At 49.9% G+C, this 16375-nt stretch overlaps 1 protein-coding gene across 3 annotated transcripts in view; it reads right to left on the reverse strand.

Annotated features, from left to right (window-relative positions):
- Positions 1-13222: 13222 nt before the first annotated feature.
- Positions 13223-16375, reverse strand: part of CARNS1 (carnosine synthase 1) — a 29778-nt gene continuing 26625 nt past the window's right edge. For all 3 annotated transcript variants that reach the window (XM_072130196.1, XM_072130198.1, XM_072130197.1), the window contains one exon: positions 13223-16293. In XM_072130196.1, the coding sequence (XP_071986297.1) occupies positions 14911-16293 (1383 nt within the window). In that variant the 3' untranslated portion in view covers positions 13223-14910. The remainder of the gene's footprint in view (positions 16294-16375) is intronic.

Genomic DNA, 16375 nt, shown 5'->3' on the forward strand with positions numbered 1-16375 from the left:
CATCACCATAGCCAGGAGGCATCCTCTACACCTAGAGGAGAGGGGGTTCTACCATCACCATAGACAGGGGCAATCTCTACACCTAGAGGAGAGGAGGTTCTACCATCACCATAGACAGGGGGCATCCTCTACACCTAGAGGAGAGGGGGTTCTACCATCACCATAGCCAGGAGGCATCCTCTACACCTAGAGGAGAGGGGGTTCTACCATCACCATAGACAGGGGCATCCTCTACACCTAGAGAAGAGGAGGTTCTACCATCACCATAGACAGGGGCATCCTCTACACCTAGAGGAGAGGGGGTTCTACCATCACCATAGACAGGGGGCATCCTCTACACCTAGAGGAGAGGTGAACCTACCATCACCATAGACAGGGGGCATCCTCTACACCTAGAGGAGAGGGGGTTCTACCATCACCATAGCCAGGAGGCATCCTCTACACCTAGAGGAGAGGGGGTTCTACCATCACCATAGACAGGGGCATCCTCTACACCTAGAGGAGAGGAGGTTCTACCATCACCATAGACAGGGGCATCCTCTACACCTAGAGGAGAGGAGGTTCTACCATCACCATAGACAGGGGCATCCTCTACACCTAGAGGAGAGGGGGTTCTACCATCACCATAGACAGGGGGCATCCTCTACACCTAGAGGAGAGGTGATCCTACCATCACCATAGACAGCGGGCATCCTCTACACCTAGAGGAGAGGCAGTTCTACCATCACCATAGACAGGAGACATCCTCTACACCTAGAGGAGAGGAGGTTCTATCATCACCATAGACGGGGGGCATCCTCTACACCTAGAGGAGAGGAGGTTCTACCATCACCATAGACAGGGGCATCCTCTACACCTAGAGGAGAGGGGGTTCTACCATCACCATAGACAGGGGGCATCCTCTACACCTAGAGGAGAGGTGATCCTACCATCACCATAGACAGGGGACATCCTCTACACCTAGAGGAGAGGTGATCCTACCATCACCATAGACAGGGGACATCCTCTACACCTAGAGGAGAGGCGGTTCCACCATCACCATAGACAGGGGGCATCCTCTACACCTAGAGGAGAGGAGGTTCTACCATCACCATAGACAGGGGCATCCTCTACACCTAGAGGAGAGGAGGTTCTACCATCACCATAGACAGGGGACATCCTCTACACCTAGAGGAGAGGAGGTTCTACCATCACCATAGACAGGGGGCATCCTCTACACCAAGAGGAGAGGAGGTTCTACCATCACCATAGACAGGGGACATCCTCTACACCTAGAGGAGAGGAGGTCCAACCATCACCATAGACAGGGGGCATCCTCTACACCTAGAGGAGAGGCGGTTCTACCATCACCATAGACAGGGGACATCCTCTACACCTAGAGGAGAGGAGGTTCTATCATCACCATAGACAGGGGGCATCCTCTACACCTAGAGGAGAGGAGGCTCCACCATCACCATAGACAGGGGGCATCCTCTACACCTACAGGAGAGGAGGTTCTTCCATCACCATAGACAGGGGGCATCCTCTACACCTAGAGGAGAGGAGGCTCTACCATCACCATAGATAGGGGGCATCCTCTACACGTAGAGGAGAGGAGGCTCTACCATCACCATAGCCAGGGGGCATCCTCTACACCTAGAGGAGAGGAGGTTCTATCATCACCATAGACAGGGGGCATCCTCTACACCTAGAGGAAAGGTGGTTCTATCATCACCATAGACAGGGGGCATCCTCTACACCTAGAGGAGAGGTGGTTCTACCATCACCATAGACAGGGGGCATCCTCTACACCTAGAGGAGAGGTGGTTCTACCATCACCATAGACAGGGGGCATCCTCTACACCTAGAGGAGAGGAGGTTCTACCATCACCATAGACAGGAGGCATCCTCTACACCTAGAGGAGAGGCCGCTCTACCATCACCATAGACAGGGGACATCCTCTACACCTAGAGGAGAGGAGGTTCTACCATCACCATAGACAGGGGACATCCTCTACACCTAGAGGAGAGGAGGTTCTACCATCACCATAGACAGGGGGCATACTCTACACCAAGAGGAGAGGAGGTTCTACCATCACCATAGACAGGGGACATCCTCTACACCTAGAGGAGAGGAGGTTCTACCATCACCATAGACAGGAGGCATCCTCTACACCTAGAGGAGAGGAGGTTCTACCATCACCATAGACAGGGGGCATCCTCTACACCTAGAGGAGAGGAGGTTCTATCATCACCATAGACAGGGGGCATCCTCTACACCTAGAGGAGAGGAGGCTCCACCATCACCATAGACAGGGGGCATCCTCTACACCTACAGGAGAGGAGGTTCTTCCATCACCATAGACAGGGGGCATCCTCTACACCTAGAGGAGAGGAGGCTCTACCATCACCATAGATAGGGGGCATCCTCTACACGTAGAGGAGAGGAGGCTCTACCATCACCATAGCCAGGGGGCATCCTCTACACCTAGAGGAGAGGAGGTTCTATCATCACCATAGACAGGGGGCATCCTCTACACCTAGAGGAAAGGTGGTTCTATCATCACCATAGACAGGGGGCATCCTCTACACCTAGAGCAGAGGTGGTTCTACCATCACCATAGACAGGGGGCATCCTCTACACCTAGAGGAGAGGTGGTTCTACCATCACCATAGACAGGGGGCATCCTCTACACCTAGAGGAGAGGAGGTTCTACCATCACCATAGACAGGAGGCATCCTCTACACCTAGAGAGGAGGTTCTACCATCACCATAGACAGGGGGCATCCTCTACACCTAGAGGAGAGGAGGTTCTACCATCACTATAGACAGGGGGCATCCTCTACACCTAGAGGAGAGGTGGTTCTACCATCACCATAGACAGGGGGCATCCTCTACACCTAGAGGAGAGGAGGTTCTACCATCACCATAGACAGGAGGCATCCTCTACACCTAGAGGAGAGGAGGTTCTACCATCACCATAGACAGGGGGCATCCTCTACACCTAGAGGAGAGGAGGTTCTACCATCACCATAGACAGAGGGCATCCTCTACACCTAAAGGAGAGGAGGTTCTACCATCACCATAGACAGGGGGCATCCTCTACACCTAGAGGAGAGGAGGTTCTACCATCACTATAGACAGGGGGCATCCTCTACACCTAGAGGAGAGGAGGTTCTACCATCACCATAGACTGGGGGCACCTCTACACCTAGAGGAGAGGAGGTTCTACCATCACCATAGACAGGGGCATCCTCTACACCTAGAGGAGAGGAGGTTCTACCATCACCATAGAGAGGGGACATCCTCTACACCTAGAGGAGAGGAGGTTCTACCATCACCATAGACAGGGGGCATCCTCTACACCTAGAGGAACAGAGGTTCTACCATCACCATAGACAGGGAACATCCTCTACACCTAGAGGAGAGGAGGTTCTACCATTACGATAGACAGGGGGCATCCTCTACACCTAGAGTAGAGGGCGGTTCTACCATCACCATAGGCAGGGGGCATCCTCTACACCTAGAGGAGAGGCGGTTCTACCATCACCATAGACAGGGGGCATCCTCTACACCTAGATGAGAGGAGGTTCTACCATCACCATAGACAGGGGCATCCTTTACACCTAGAGGAGAGGAGGTTCTACATCACCATAGACAGGGGCATCCTCTACACCTAGAGGAGAGGAGGTTCTACCATCACCATAGACAGGGGCATCCTCTACACCTAGAGGAGAGGAGGTTCTACCATCACCATAGACAGGGGGCATCCTCTACACCTAGAGCAGAGGAGGTTCTACATCACCATAGACAGGGGGCATCCTCTACACCTAGAGGAGAGGGCGGTTCTACCATCACCATAGGCAGGGGGCATCCTCTACACCTAGAGGAGAGGCGGTTCTACCATCACCATAGACAGGGGGCATCCTCTACACCTAGAGGAGAGGAGGTTCTACCATCACCATAGACAGGGTCATCGTCTACACCTAGAGGAGAGGAGGTTCTACCATTACCATAGACAGGGGGCACCCTCTACACCTACAGGAGAGGGGGTTCCACCATCACCATAGACAGGGGGCATCCTCTACACCTAGAGGAGAGGAGGTTCTACCATCACCATAGACAGGGGGAATCCTCTACACCTAGAGGAGAGGAGGTTCTACCATCACCATAGACAGGGGGCATCCTCTACACCTAGAGGAGAGGAGGTTCTACCATCACCATAGACAGGGGGCATCCTCTACACCTAGAGGAGAGGAGGGTCTACCATCACCATAGACAGGGACATCCTCTACACCTAGAGGAGAGGAGGTTCTACCATCACCATAGACAGGGGGCATCCTCTACACCTAGAGGAGAGGAGCTTCTACCATCACCATAGACAGGGGGCATCCTCTACACCTAGAGGACAGGAGGTTCTACTATCACCATAGGCAGGGGGCATCCTCTACACCTAGAGGAGAGGAGGTTCTACCATCACCATAGACAGGGGGCATCCTCTCCACCTAGAGGAGAGGAGGTTCTACCATCACCATAGACAGGGGGCATCCTCTACACCTAGAGGAGAGGAGGTTCTATCATCACCATAGACAGGGTGCATCCTCTACACCAAGAGGAGAGGCGGTTCTACCATCACTATAGACAGGGGGCATCCTCTACACAGTGAGGAGAGGAGGTTCTACCATCACCATAGACAGGAGGCATCCTCTACACCTAGAGGAGAGGGGGTTCTACCATCACCATAGACAGGGGACATCCTCTACACCTAGAGGAGAGGAGGATCTACCATCACCATAGACAGGGGGCATCCTCTACACCTAGAGGAGAGGAGGTTCTACCATCACCATAGACAGGGGGCATCCTCTACACCTAGAGGAGAGGAGGTTCTACCATCACCATAAACAGGGGGCATCCTCTACACCTAGAGGAGAGGAGGTTCTACCATCACCATAGACAGGGGGCATCCTCTACACCTAGAGGAGAGGAGGTTCTACCATCACCATAGGCGGGGGGCATCCTCTACACCTAAAGGAGAAGAGGTTCTATCATCACCATAGACGGGGGGCATCCTCTACACCTAGAGGAGAGGAGGTTCTATCATCACCATTGACGGGGGGCATCCTCTACACCTAGAGGAGAGGAGGTTCTACCATCGCCATAGACGGGGGGCATCCTCTACACCTAGAGGAGAGAATGTTCTACCATCAACATAGACAGGGGGTATCCTCTACACCTAGAGGAGAGGAGGTTCTACAATCACCATAGACAGGGGGCATCCTCTACACCTAGAGGAGAGGAGGTTCTACCATCACCATAGACAGGGGGCATCCTCTACACCTAGAGGAGAGGAGGTTCTACCATCACCATAGACAGGGGGCATCCTCTACACCTAGAGGAGAGGAGGTTCTACCATCACCATAGACAGCGGGCATCCTCTACACCTAGAGGAGAGGCAGTTCTACCATCACCATAGACAGGAGACATCCTCTACACCTAGAGGAGAGGAGGTTCTATCATCACCATAGACGGGGGGCATCCTCTACACCTAGAGGAGAGGAGGTTCTACTATCACCATAGACAGGGGGCATCCTCTACACCTAGAGGAGAGGAGGTTCTACCATCACCATAGACAGGGGGCATTCTCTACACCTAGAGGAGAGGAGGTTCTACCATCACCATAGACAGGGGGCATCCTCTACACCTAGAGGAGAGGAGGTTCTACCATCACCATAGACGGGGGGCATCCTCTACACCTAGAGGAGAGGAGGTTTTACCATCACCATAGACAGGGGGCATCCTCTACACCTAGAGGAGAGGAGGTTCTACCATCACCATAGACAGGGGGCATCCTCTACACCTAGAGGAGAGGCAGTTCAACCATCACCATAGACAGGGGACATCCTCTACACCTAGAGGAGAGGAGGTTATATCATCACCATAGACAGGGGGCATCCTCTCCACCTAGAGGAGAGGAGGTTCTACCATCACCATAGACGGGGGACATCCTCTACACCTAGAGGAGAGGAGGTTCTACCATCACCATAGACAGGGGGCATCCTCTACACCTAGAGGAGAGGAGGTTCTACCATCACCATAGACAGGGGGCATTCTCTACACCTAGAGGAGAGGAGGTTTTACCATCACCATAGACAGGGGGCATCCTCTACACCTAGAGGAGAGGAGGTTCTACCATCACCATAGACAGGAGGCATCCTCTACACCTAGAGGAGAGGATGTTCTACCATCGCCATAGACGGGGGGCATCCTCTACACCTAGAGGAGAGAAGGTTCTACCATCACCATAGACAGGGGGCATCCTCTACACCTAGAGGAGAGGAGATTCTACCATGGCCATAGACTGGGGGCATCCTCTACACCTAGAGGAGAGAAGGTTCTACCATCACCATAGACAGGAGGCATCCTCTACACCTAGAGGAGAGGATGTTCTACCATCACCATAGACAGGGGGCATACTCTACACCTAGAGGAGAGGAGGTTCTACCATCACCATAGACAGGGGGCATCCTCTACACCTAGAGGAGAGGAGGTTCTACCATCGCCATAGACAGGAGGCATCCTCAACACCTAGAGGAGAGGAGGTTACACCATCACCATAGACAGGGGGCATCCTCTACACCTAGAGGAGAGGAGGTTCTACCATCACCATAGACAGGGGCATTCTCTACACCTAGAGGAGAGGAGGTCCTACCATCACCATAGACAGGGGGACATCCTCTACACCTAGAGGAGAGGAGGTTCTACCATCACCATAGACAGGGGGCATACTCTACACCTAGAGGAGAGGAGGTTCTACCATCACCATAGACAGGGGACATCCTCTACACCTAGAGGAGAGGAGGTTCTACCATCGCCATAGACGGGGGGCATCCTCTACACCTAGAGGAGAGAAGGTTCTACCATCACCATAGACAGGAGGCATCCTCTACACCTAGAGCAGAGGAGGTTTTACCATCACCATAGACAGGGGGCATCCTCTACACCTAGAGGAGAGGAGGTTCTACCATCACCATAGACAGGGGCATCCTCTACACCTAGAAGAGAGGAGGTTCTACCTTCACCATAGACAGGGGGACATCCTCTACACCTAGAGGAGAGGAGGTTCTACCATGACCATAGACAGGGGACATCCTCTACACCTAGAGGAGAGAAGGTTCTACCATCACCATAGACAGGGGGCATCCTCTACACCTAGAGGAGAGGAGGTTCTACCATCACCATAGACAGGGGGCATCCTCTACACCTAGAGGAGATAAGGTTCTTAGACAGGGGACATCCTCTACACCTAGAGGAGAGGCGGTTCTACCATCACCATAGACAGGGGACATCCTCTACACCTAGAGGAGAGGAGGTTCTACCATCACCATAGACAGGGGACATTCTCTACACCTAGAGGAGAGAAGGTTCTACCATCACCATAGACAGGGGGCATCCTCTACACCTAGAGGAGAGAAGGTTCTACCATCACCATACACAGGGGGCATCCTCTACACCTAGAGGAGAGAAGGTTCTACCATCACCATAGACAGGGGACATCCTCTACACCTAGAGGAGAGAAGGTTCTACCATCACCGTAGCCAGGGGGCATCTTCTACACCTAGAGGAGAGGAGGTTCTACCATCACCATAGACAGGGGGCATCCTCTACACCTAGAGGAGAGAAGGTTCTACCATCACCGTAGCCAGGGGGCATCTTCTACACCTAGAGGAGAGGAGGTTCTACCATCACCATAGACAGGGGGCATTCTCTACACCTAGAGGAGAGGAGGTACTACCATCACCATAGACAGGGGACATCCTCTACACCTAGAGGAGAGGAGGTTCTACCATCACCATAGACAGGGGGCATCCTCTACACCTAGAGGAGAGGAGGTTCTACCATCACCATAGACAGGGGGCATCCTCTACACCTAGAGGAGAGGAGGTTCTACCATCACCATAGACAGGGGGCATCCTCTACACCTAGAGGAGAGGAGGTTCTACCATCACCATAGACAGGGGTCATCCTCTACACCTAGAGGAGAGGAGGTTCTACCATCACCATAGACAGGGGGCATCCTCTACTCCTAGAGGAGAGGAGGTTCTACCATCACCATAGACAGGGGACATCCTCTACTCCTAGAGGAGAGGAGGTTCTACCATCACCATAGACAGGGGGCATCCTCTACACCTAGAGGAGAGGAGGTTCTACCATCACCATAGACAGGGGACATCCTCTACACCTAGAGGAGAGGAGGTTCTACCATCGCCATAGACGGGGGGCATCCTCTACACCTAGAGGAGAGAAGGTTCTACCATCACCATAGACAGGAGGCATCCTCTACACCTAGAGCAGAGGAGGTTTTACCATCACCATAGACAGGGGGCATCCTCTACACCTAGAGGAGAGGAGGTTCTACCATCACCATAGACAGGGGCATCCTCTACACCTAGAAGAGAGGAGGTTCTACCTTCACCATAGACAGGGGGACATCCTCTACACCTAGAGGAGAGGAGGTTCTACCATGACCATAGACAGGGGACATCCTCTACACCTAGAGGAGAGAAGGTTCTACCATCACCATAGACAGGGGGCATCCTCTACACCTAGAGGAGAGGAGGTTCTACCATCACCATAGACAGGGGGCATCCTCTACACCTAGAGGAGATAAGGTTCTTAGACAGGGGACATCCTCTACACCTAGAGGAGAGGCGGTTCTACCATCACCATAGACAGGGGACATCCTCTACACCTAGAGGAGAGGAGGTTCTACCATCACCATAGACAGGGGACATCCTCTACACCTAGAGGAGAGGAGGTTCTATCATCACCATAGACAGGGTACATCCTCTACACCTAGAGGAGAGGAGGTTCTACCATCACCATAGACAGGGGACATTCTCTACACCTAGAGGAGAGAACGTTCTACCATCACCATAGACAGGGGGCATCCTCTACACCTAGAGGAGAGAAGGTTCTACCATCACCATACACAGGGGGCATCCTCTACACCTAGAGGAGAGAAGGTTCTACCATCACCATAGACAGGGGACATCCTCTACACCTAGAGGAGAGAAGGTTCTACCATCACCGTAGCCAGGGGGCATCTTCTACACCTAGAGGAGAGGAGGTTCTACCATCACCATAGACAGGGGGCATCCTCTACACCTAGAGGAGAGAAGGTTCTACCATCACCGTAGCCAGGGGGCATCTTCTACACCTAGAGGAGAGGAGGTTCTACCATCACCATAGACAGGGGGCATCCTCTACACCTAGAGGAGAGGAGGTACTACCATCACCATAGACAGGGGACATCCTCTACACCTAGAGGAGAGAAGGTTCTACCATCACCATACACAGGGGGCATCCTCTACACCTAGAGGAGAGAAGGTTCTACCATCACCATAGACAGGGGACATCCTCTACACCTAGAGGAGAGAAGGTTCTACCATCACCGTAGCCAGGGGGCATCTTCTACACCTAGAGGAGAGGAGGTTCTACCATCACCATAGACAGGGGGCATCCTCTACACCTAGAGGAGAGAAGGTTCTACCATCACCGTAGCCAGGGGGCATCTTCTACACCTAGAGGAGAGGAGGTTCTACCATCACCATAGACAGGGGGCATCCTCTACACCTAGAGGAGAGGAGGTACTACCATCACCATAGACAGGGGACATCCTCTACACCTAGAGGAGAGGAGGTTCTACCATCACCATAGACAGGGGGCATCCTCTACACCTAGAGGAGAGGAGGTTCTACCATCACCATAGACAGGGGGCATCCTCTACACCTAGAGGAGAGGAGGTTCTACCATCACCATAGACAGGGGGCATCCTCTACACCTAGAGGAGAGGAGGTTCTACCATCACCATAGACAGGGGTCATCCTCTACACCTAGAGGAGAGGAGGTTCTACCATCACCATAGACAGGGGGCATCCTCTACTCCTAGAGGAGAGGAGGTTCTACCATCACCATAGACAGGGGACATCCTCTACTCCTAGAGGAGAGGAGGTTCTACCATCACCATAGACAGGGGGCATCCTCTACACCTAGAGGAGAGGAGGTTCTACCATCACCATAGACAGGGGGCATCCTCTACACCTAGAGGAGAGGAGGTTCTACTATCACCATAGGCAGGGGGCATCCTCTACACCTAGAGGAGAGGAGGTTCTACCATCACCATAGACAGGGGGCATCCTCTACACCTAGAGGAGAGGAGGTTCTATCATCACCATAGACAGGGGGGATCCTCTACACCTAGAGGAGAGGAGGTTCTACCATCACCATAGACAGGGGACATCCTCTACACCTAGAGGAGAGGAGGTTCTACCATCACCATAGACAGGGGCATCCTCTACACCTAGAGGAGAGGAGGTTCTACCATCACCATAGACAGGGGCATCCTCTACACCTAGAGGAGAGGAGGTTCTACCATCACCATAGACAGGGGGCATCCTCTACACCTAGAGGAGAGGAGGTTCTATCATCACCATAGACAGGGGGGATCCTCTACACCTAGAGGAGAGGAGGTTCTACCATCACCATAGACAGGGGACATCCTCTACACCTAGAGGAGAGGAGGTTCTACCATCACCATAGACAGGGGGTATCCTCTACACCTAGAGCAGAGGAGGTTCTATCATCACCATAGACAGGGGGTATCCTCTACACCTAGAGCAGAGGAGGTTCTATCATCACCATAGACAGGGGGCATCCTCTACATCTACAGTAGATAAGATATTACATACAACTCAGTAAATATCTCGGCTCCATCACGCCATTTCAGAGATATACATAAAAAAAATTGTACACATTTATCATGGAGGGGCATAGAAAAGGTGTTTCGACCTGTGAGAGGGGGTGACATGAAAAGAAAATTATTTAACAGGGAGACATTTTGGATTTTTACTTTGGGGAGTAAAGCTCCACAAGGTCTGAACAAACACCTAGATTTGATACTTATCTTAAAAAAAAATCTTTTGTTCATTGTGGGCGGGTGTAACTTCATCATCATGGGTATGTTGTCACATTATTAAAATCTGAATAGTAATGTTACTTTGTGCATTGAAGGCAGCAAGATTACTATTAGATTTGCACTTTAATGCAGCTTCTTGCACATAAAAACTTCCTTGTATCTTGAATACGTGACCTCCTTTTAAAATCACTCACATTTCATATCCCCGTGAATTTTATGTATTTAATGTGATATCCTCATCTACCCATTTGTGAAAACTATTTCATTGCATACTGTTTTGTATAAACTGAGTGTTTAATAAAAGAAAGATATTGGGGGTCATTTACTAAGGGCCCGATTCGCGTTTTCCCGATGTGTTACCCGAATATTTCCGATTTGCGCCGATTTCCCCTGTATTGCCCCAGGATTTTGGCGCACGCGATCGGATTGTGGCGCATTGGCACCGGCATGCACGCGACGGAAATCGGGGGGCGTGGCCGAACGAAAACCCGACGGATTCGGAAAAACCGCCGCATTTAAAAAAAGAAATGTGTCGCTTCGGACGCGCTCACCTTCACTTGGTCCAGCCCGGTGAATTCCGGCGCGTTCAGATGCTTTTCAGCGCAGCAGCGCCACCTGGTGGACGGCGGAGGAACTACCTTGATGAATCCCGGCCGGACCCGAATCCAACGCAGAGAACGCGCCGCTGGATCGCGAACGGACCGGGTAAGTAAATCTGCCCCAGTTTGTTCAAAATTGGCTTAATGTTCTGTTTCTAGGTGTTTACATTCTCAGAAAACAGAAAACATTTCTAAGAAATCTTTCTGAGAAAGTACCCTAGGTGGTCTTTCAAAAATGCACTTTTTTGCCATTGTGCAACATATAATTTTTTTCTTAAAAGGTGATCAAAAGGCCGCACAGTCCTTAAAATGGTAGCAGCGACAACATCATCTCATCCCGCAAAAAATGACACCACTCACAGCTCTGTACGTCAAAGTATGAATGAGTTATTAGCGCCGAAATACGGCAAAATGACACATTTTTTTTGTAAAAGAGGTTTCAGATTTTGTAAATGTATGAAAACACTAAACCTATACAAATGTGTGATCCCTGTGATCGCACCGACCCGAAGAATAAAGTGGACATGTCATTGGGGGCGCACAGTGAAAGCCGTAAAATCCAAGCCCACAAGAAAATGGTGGAAATGCATTTTTTCACCAATTTAACTGCAATTGGAATTTTTTTTCCCGCTTCCCAGTACATGGCATGGAATATTAAATACCATGAAGTGCAGAAAAGCCATCGCACAGCACTTTAGATTTTTGAAAGTGGGGAGTAAAAAATGGAAAGGCAAAAAACGAAAAAGGGGCCCGGACATTAAGGGGTTACGGAGTCTGAATCCTTTCTGTACCCGTGATTTTGATGTTATTTTCTATGATTATGAGCAGTTAGCGTGAAACGTGTCAGTCTGTTATGTGACTGGTGGATTTTATGCTCCAATTTGAACTGAATTTTCTTGGATGAGACCCGATGCTGGAGGATTTTTCCTGTTCTCCGGCTCTCCATCCGTGCACGTGTCTAGGGTTTGCTGACGAGCTGGAGCCGGTTCTGGAGGTTTTTCTCTGTGCTGGTTTCTCGTGTCTTGTGGAATCATGCTTATTGAAGGCTCCTGAGTTCATCATTGGTTATTACCATGTGTCAATTAGATGTCTTTATTAATGAGGGGGGGCTCTAATGGTAATAATATTCACCCCCTTGTGATATCACTAATGTGGGGAATTCTACGCTACTTCTAATATATTTAAGGTGTTGTCTCTATGATTTCCAATATGATATGTTAAAAGGGTTTTCCCAGTGCTGAGACCCCCATAGATCGCGAGAACGAGGGGTCCGATGGGGTCCCTGTTACCTCCGTCGGACCCCTCATTGCTCCATCAGACTAATGGAGCAGACGGCCGCGCACATGACCGTTCTGCTCCATGAAGGTGTTTTATGGGTCCGGTGTGCTTGACACTTTCCCCTGTATGAATGTATCTATAGAGATGCTGTTTATCATTGATAAGACCGCCCACTGGACTCCTAAGACCTGAATAAGCAGAAGTTTAGATAATGACACAGAAACATTATATCATTCCCGGACACCTGATAAGACTATTTTTTCAATGTGTTGGGTTCCTTTATCCCATTATGAGATAATATAATGAAATCATAATAACACCTTTCACATTGGGACATAATAAGACAATCTTCACTCAGTCTTTTATTGTTGTAGAATATTCTGTACAAGATTTTACGTTTTATCAATTTTATTTCTTTCTTTTTTTTTTTTTACAGAATTTGTCCTTAAAATGACTTTCCAGGAAAAACCATGGAGGACCTTTCCTTGGGGTTGGTGACCTATCAGTAGAGGTCCTGTGCCTAGGACCCCACAATCAGAGCTATAGAGGATCACAGAGTACCCCCCTTTTTAGACGGACGCTGGTTTTTACGACTTGTAAATTTTATCCTCAATGGGACACTGGATGAAGGGTGCACGTTGAGTCAGAAATGTGGAAAAATCTAATTTTTTTTTAGATCAGATGTGAGCCCATGTATCTTCCATGGACACACACTGTACAGGCTGAAATACGCATCTCTATGGGAGGGAGGAGCTTGAGGAGTTATGAAAGTAAAGGGGTTAATCTTCCCATCTCAGAGCTGTGTAACCAAACACAGTAAGATTAGATGTGAGCTTATGCATCCTCTATAGACACACACTGTACAGGGTGCAATACACATCTCTATGGGAGGGAGGAGCATGAGGATTTATGAAAGTAAAGGGGTTTATCCTCCCTTCTAGGAGCTGTGTAAACAAACACAGGAAGATAAGATGAGAGATCATGCAGCCTCCATAGTCACACACTGTACAGGCTGGAATACACATCTCTATGGGGAGGAGGAGCTTTATTTTTTTACAAACTAAGCAGAATTTGTTAATGAAGTATATCATTTTATCTGGGATTAAGGTATAGATTAACTACAGGGTAGACCCATGATGGGTTATCAGTAGTCATAGGGGACCAAAACCCAACATTCTCATTAAAAAGCTCAGTGTAAGGAAGTACAAACACATAGCTCAATATACTGCATAGTGGACGTTTTGGGGTACTGCGGATCAGTTATTCTTCTGCTGCTCGAGATGGGTGCCAATGGACAGAGTTAAGGACAGGTCGTCAATGTTTCCTGGAAAACACCTTCTAGTTTGTTCTTCCGGTCAGTAAGGACAACATCCTAAATTTTCTATATCAAATTAAAGATAATTTATTACAGTAAGAACTTACAGACTTGACTTGATCCTTAATTAGATGTCCCCGATCATCTGGATCATATTGAAAAGATTTCTTCAAAAGTTACAAAGACATTTAATACATGTGAGATAACACCTGGAAAGAGACAACTAGACTAGTGGGAAGAAGGATTCATTTCTGTTCTGTACATTAAGTTCTGTACTCTACCTCTAAGAAGTGAGACTTGCTATCCTTAGAGGGGTTTTCCCATCCATCCATTATGCAATATTCCACTTACAGAGAGTAAGAGGGTTTCCCTGACTGGCAATGGCCGATGGTGATGGCAATGGCCGATGGTGATGGCAATGGCCGATGGTGATGGCAATGGCCGATGCTCCTCTCACAACTCCCATAGTCTCATTGGTTTGTGGACTTAATGGAGTCAGGGCATCAAGAATTGGCAGACCGTGGTCAGGGACCCCGTTACTCCCGTAGGTCCCAGAAGCCGTCATGTCTTCATGTCCATGGAATGAGGTGGGAAAACCCCTTCACTGCATTAGGTATCCAGAGTGTTGTTCACATGGTCATAAGAATATGTGCAAAATATGTTAGAATAAGGAAAGATAAACCCGTATACTTTGTTCTTTTTTGCTCTCCATTGTTGATCCCACTGTTCCTGGCCCCTTCTACATCACAGACTAGCATATCGCTCACTGGAACTCTCCAGTCAGATAACTCAATGGATATCCTGGAGAGTCCAGCCCAAGCGCGGAGCACACCCCTAGAAGTCTTTCCCTGGCCTCCTTTTGGCTTTGTCCCTGACATGCCACATTGCCATATGGCTCCTGATCCGGACGGTAGACTGGACTACCCTCCAGACGGTTGAATCGGATGTACATAGCATTATGCAGCTCGGACAATCTCTGTGGATTGGCTGTGCCGGCCAGAGCCTTCTCGTGAGATTCTCCGGTGCACATTACACCCACCAGAACGGCGCTGTCTTGTGCCCCCCTCTCTGGCAATGCTGGCTCCATCCCACAAGACAGTGCCAGGGCAACAAGCACAAGGTCAGTGCCATAGATATGACGAATCCAATCCCGCAGATAAAATCCACCCATCCGAGGGTTGATTTCTAGCAAGCGTGGCCCACAGTCCGTCATTTTGAGTTCTACATTGAAAACCCCGGGGTACAGGCCCAGCGCTTTACAACTGCGCATAGCGGCTTGCACCAGCTGACAGCGGCGTTCTGGACTAAGACGTGATGGAAGTGCTGCTGCGGTTTCAGTGAAACCAGGAAGTAGAGTGGGCCCATTGTCTGATACATATGCAGCCAAGAGGCGCCCATTAAAACCCAGGACCAAGTCCACATCGTGCTCAGAGCCTGTGATGTACTCGGCCAGCAATGGGGGAGGCGTCTGAACTGGTACGTTTTTCGGCTCAGAACGTTCCGCACTAGTCACTCCATTAGATAACCCATCTCCAGGGACACTTAGGTTGCACACACCCCCAATTTTTGGCTTCAAACTTTGTTCTTTAAGATAGACTTCACCTGTATCTATGGTGGAATCATTTCTCACCAACTTACAGGTATCAGGTTCTACCCCCATTTGTTTAACTAACTTTCTACACTCTATTGCATCCTGGACCAGTCGCACACCAACAGCTCCTGCTCCAGATTCTGGCTTCAATACCAATGGGTAGGAGAGGACCGACTCTGCTGCCTCTACACCCCCTGTACCGGGACCTAAAGGAAAGCAGGGTACAGCAAACGCCCCAGCATAAGGGAATGGTGGAGACGGAGACGTCATGTGGAGGAGACGCAAATGGGTTTGAGTTTTGCGCTTGGCGAGCCTCACTGCACTTGGAGGTGTTCCAGGAAGACCTAACATACGACATAAGATGGCAGCCAAGATAGTGCACTCATCCCAAAAAGCCATGCAACCAGAGAGATGGAGGCCTTTCTCCCTGACCATAGACAAGATGTTCTGTGCATGTTCCTCATCGCCACAAGAGTTATCGTCATAATCGTAATGGATGAAGGAGGTGACAAGCGATGAGGCAAAATGCCCTGGATCCGACTCCACCAAATGGATCTGTTGAGAGAAATCAAAAAATGGGAACGTTACATATATGTGGTGTTATCCCTCTACTAAAATCAGTAAAGAGGCCCAAAAT

Source organism: Engystomops pustulosus, chromosome 11, assembly GCF_040894005.1.
Source record: "Engystomops pustulosus chromosome 11, aEngPut4.maternal, whole genome shotgun sequence".
Classification (NCBI taxonomy): Eukaryota; Metazoa; Chordata; class Amphibia; order Anura; family Leptodactylidae; genus Engystomops; species Engystomops pustulosus.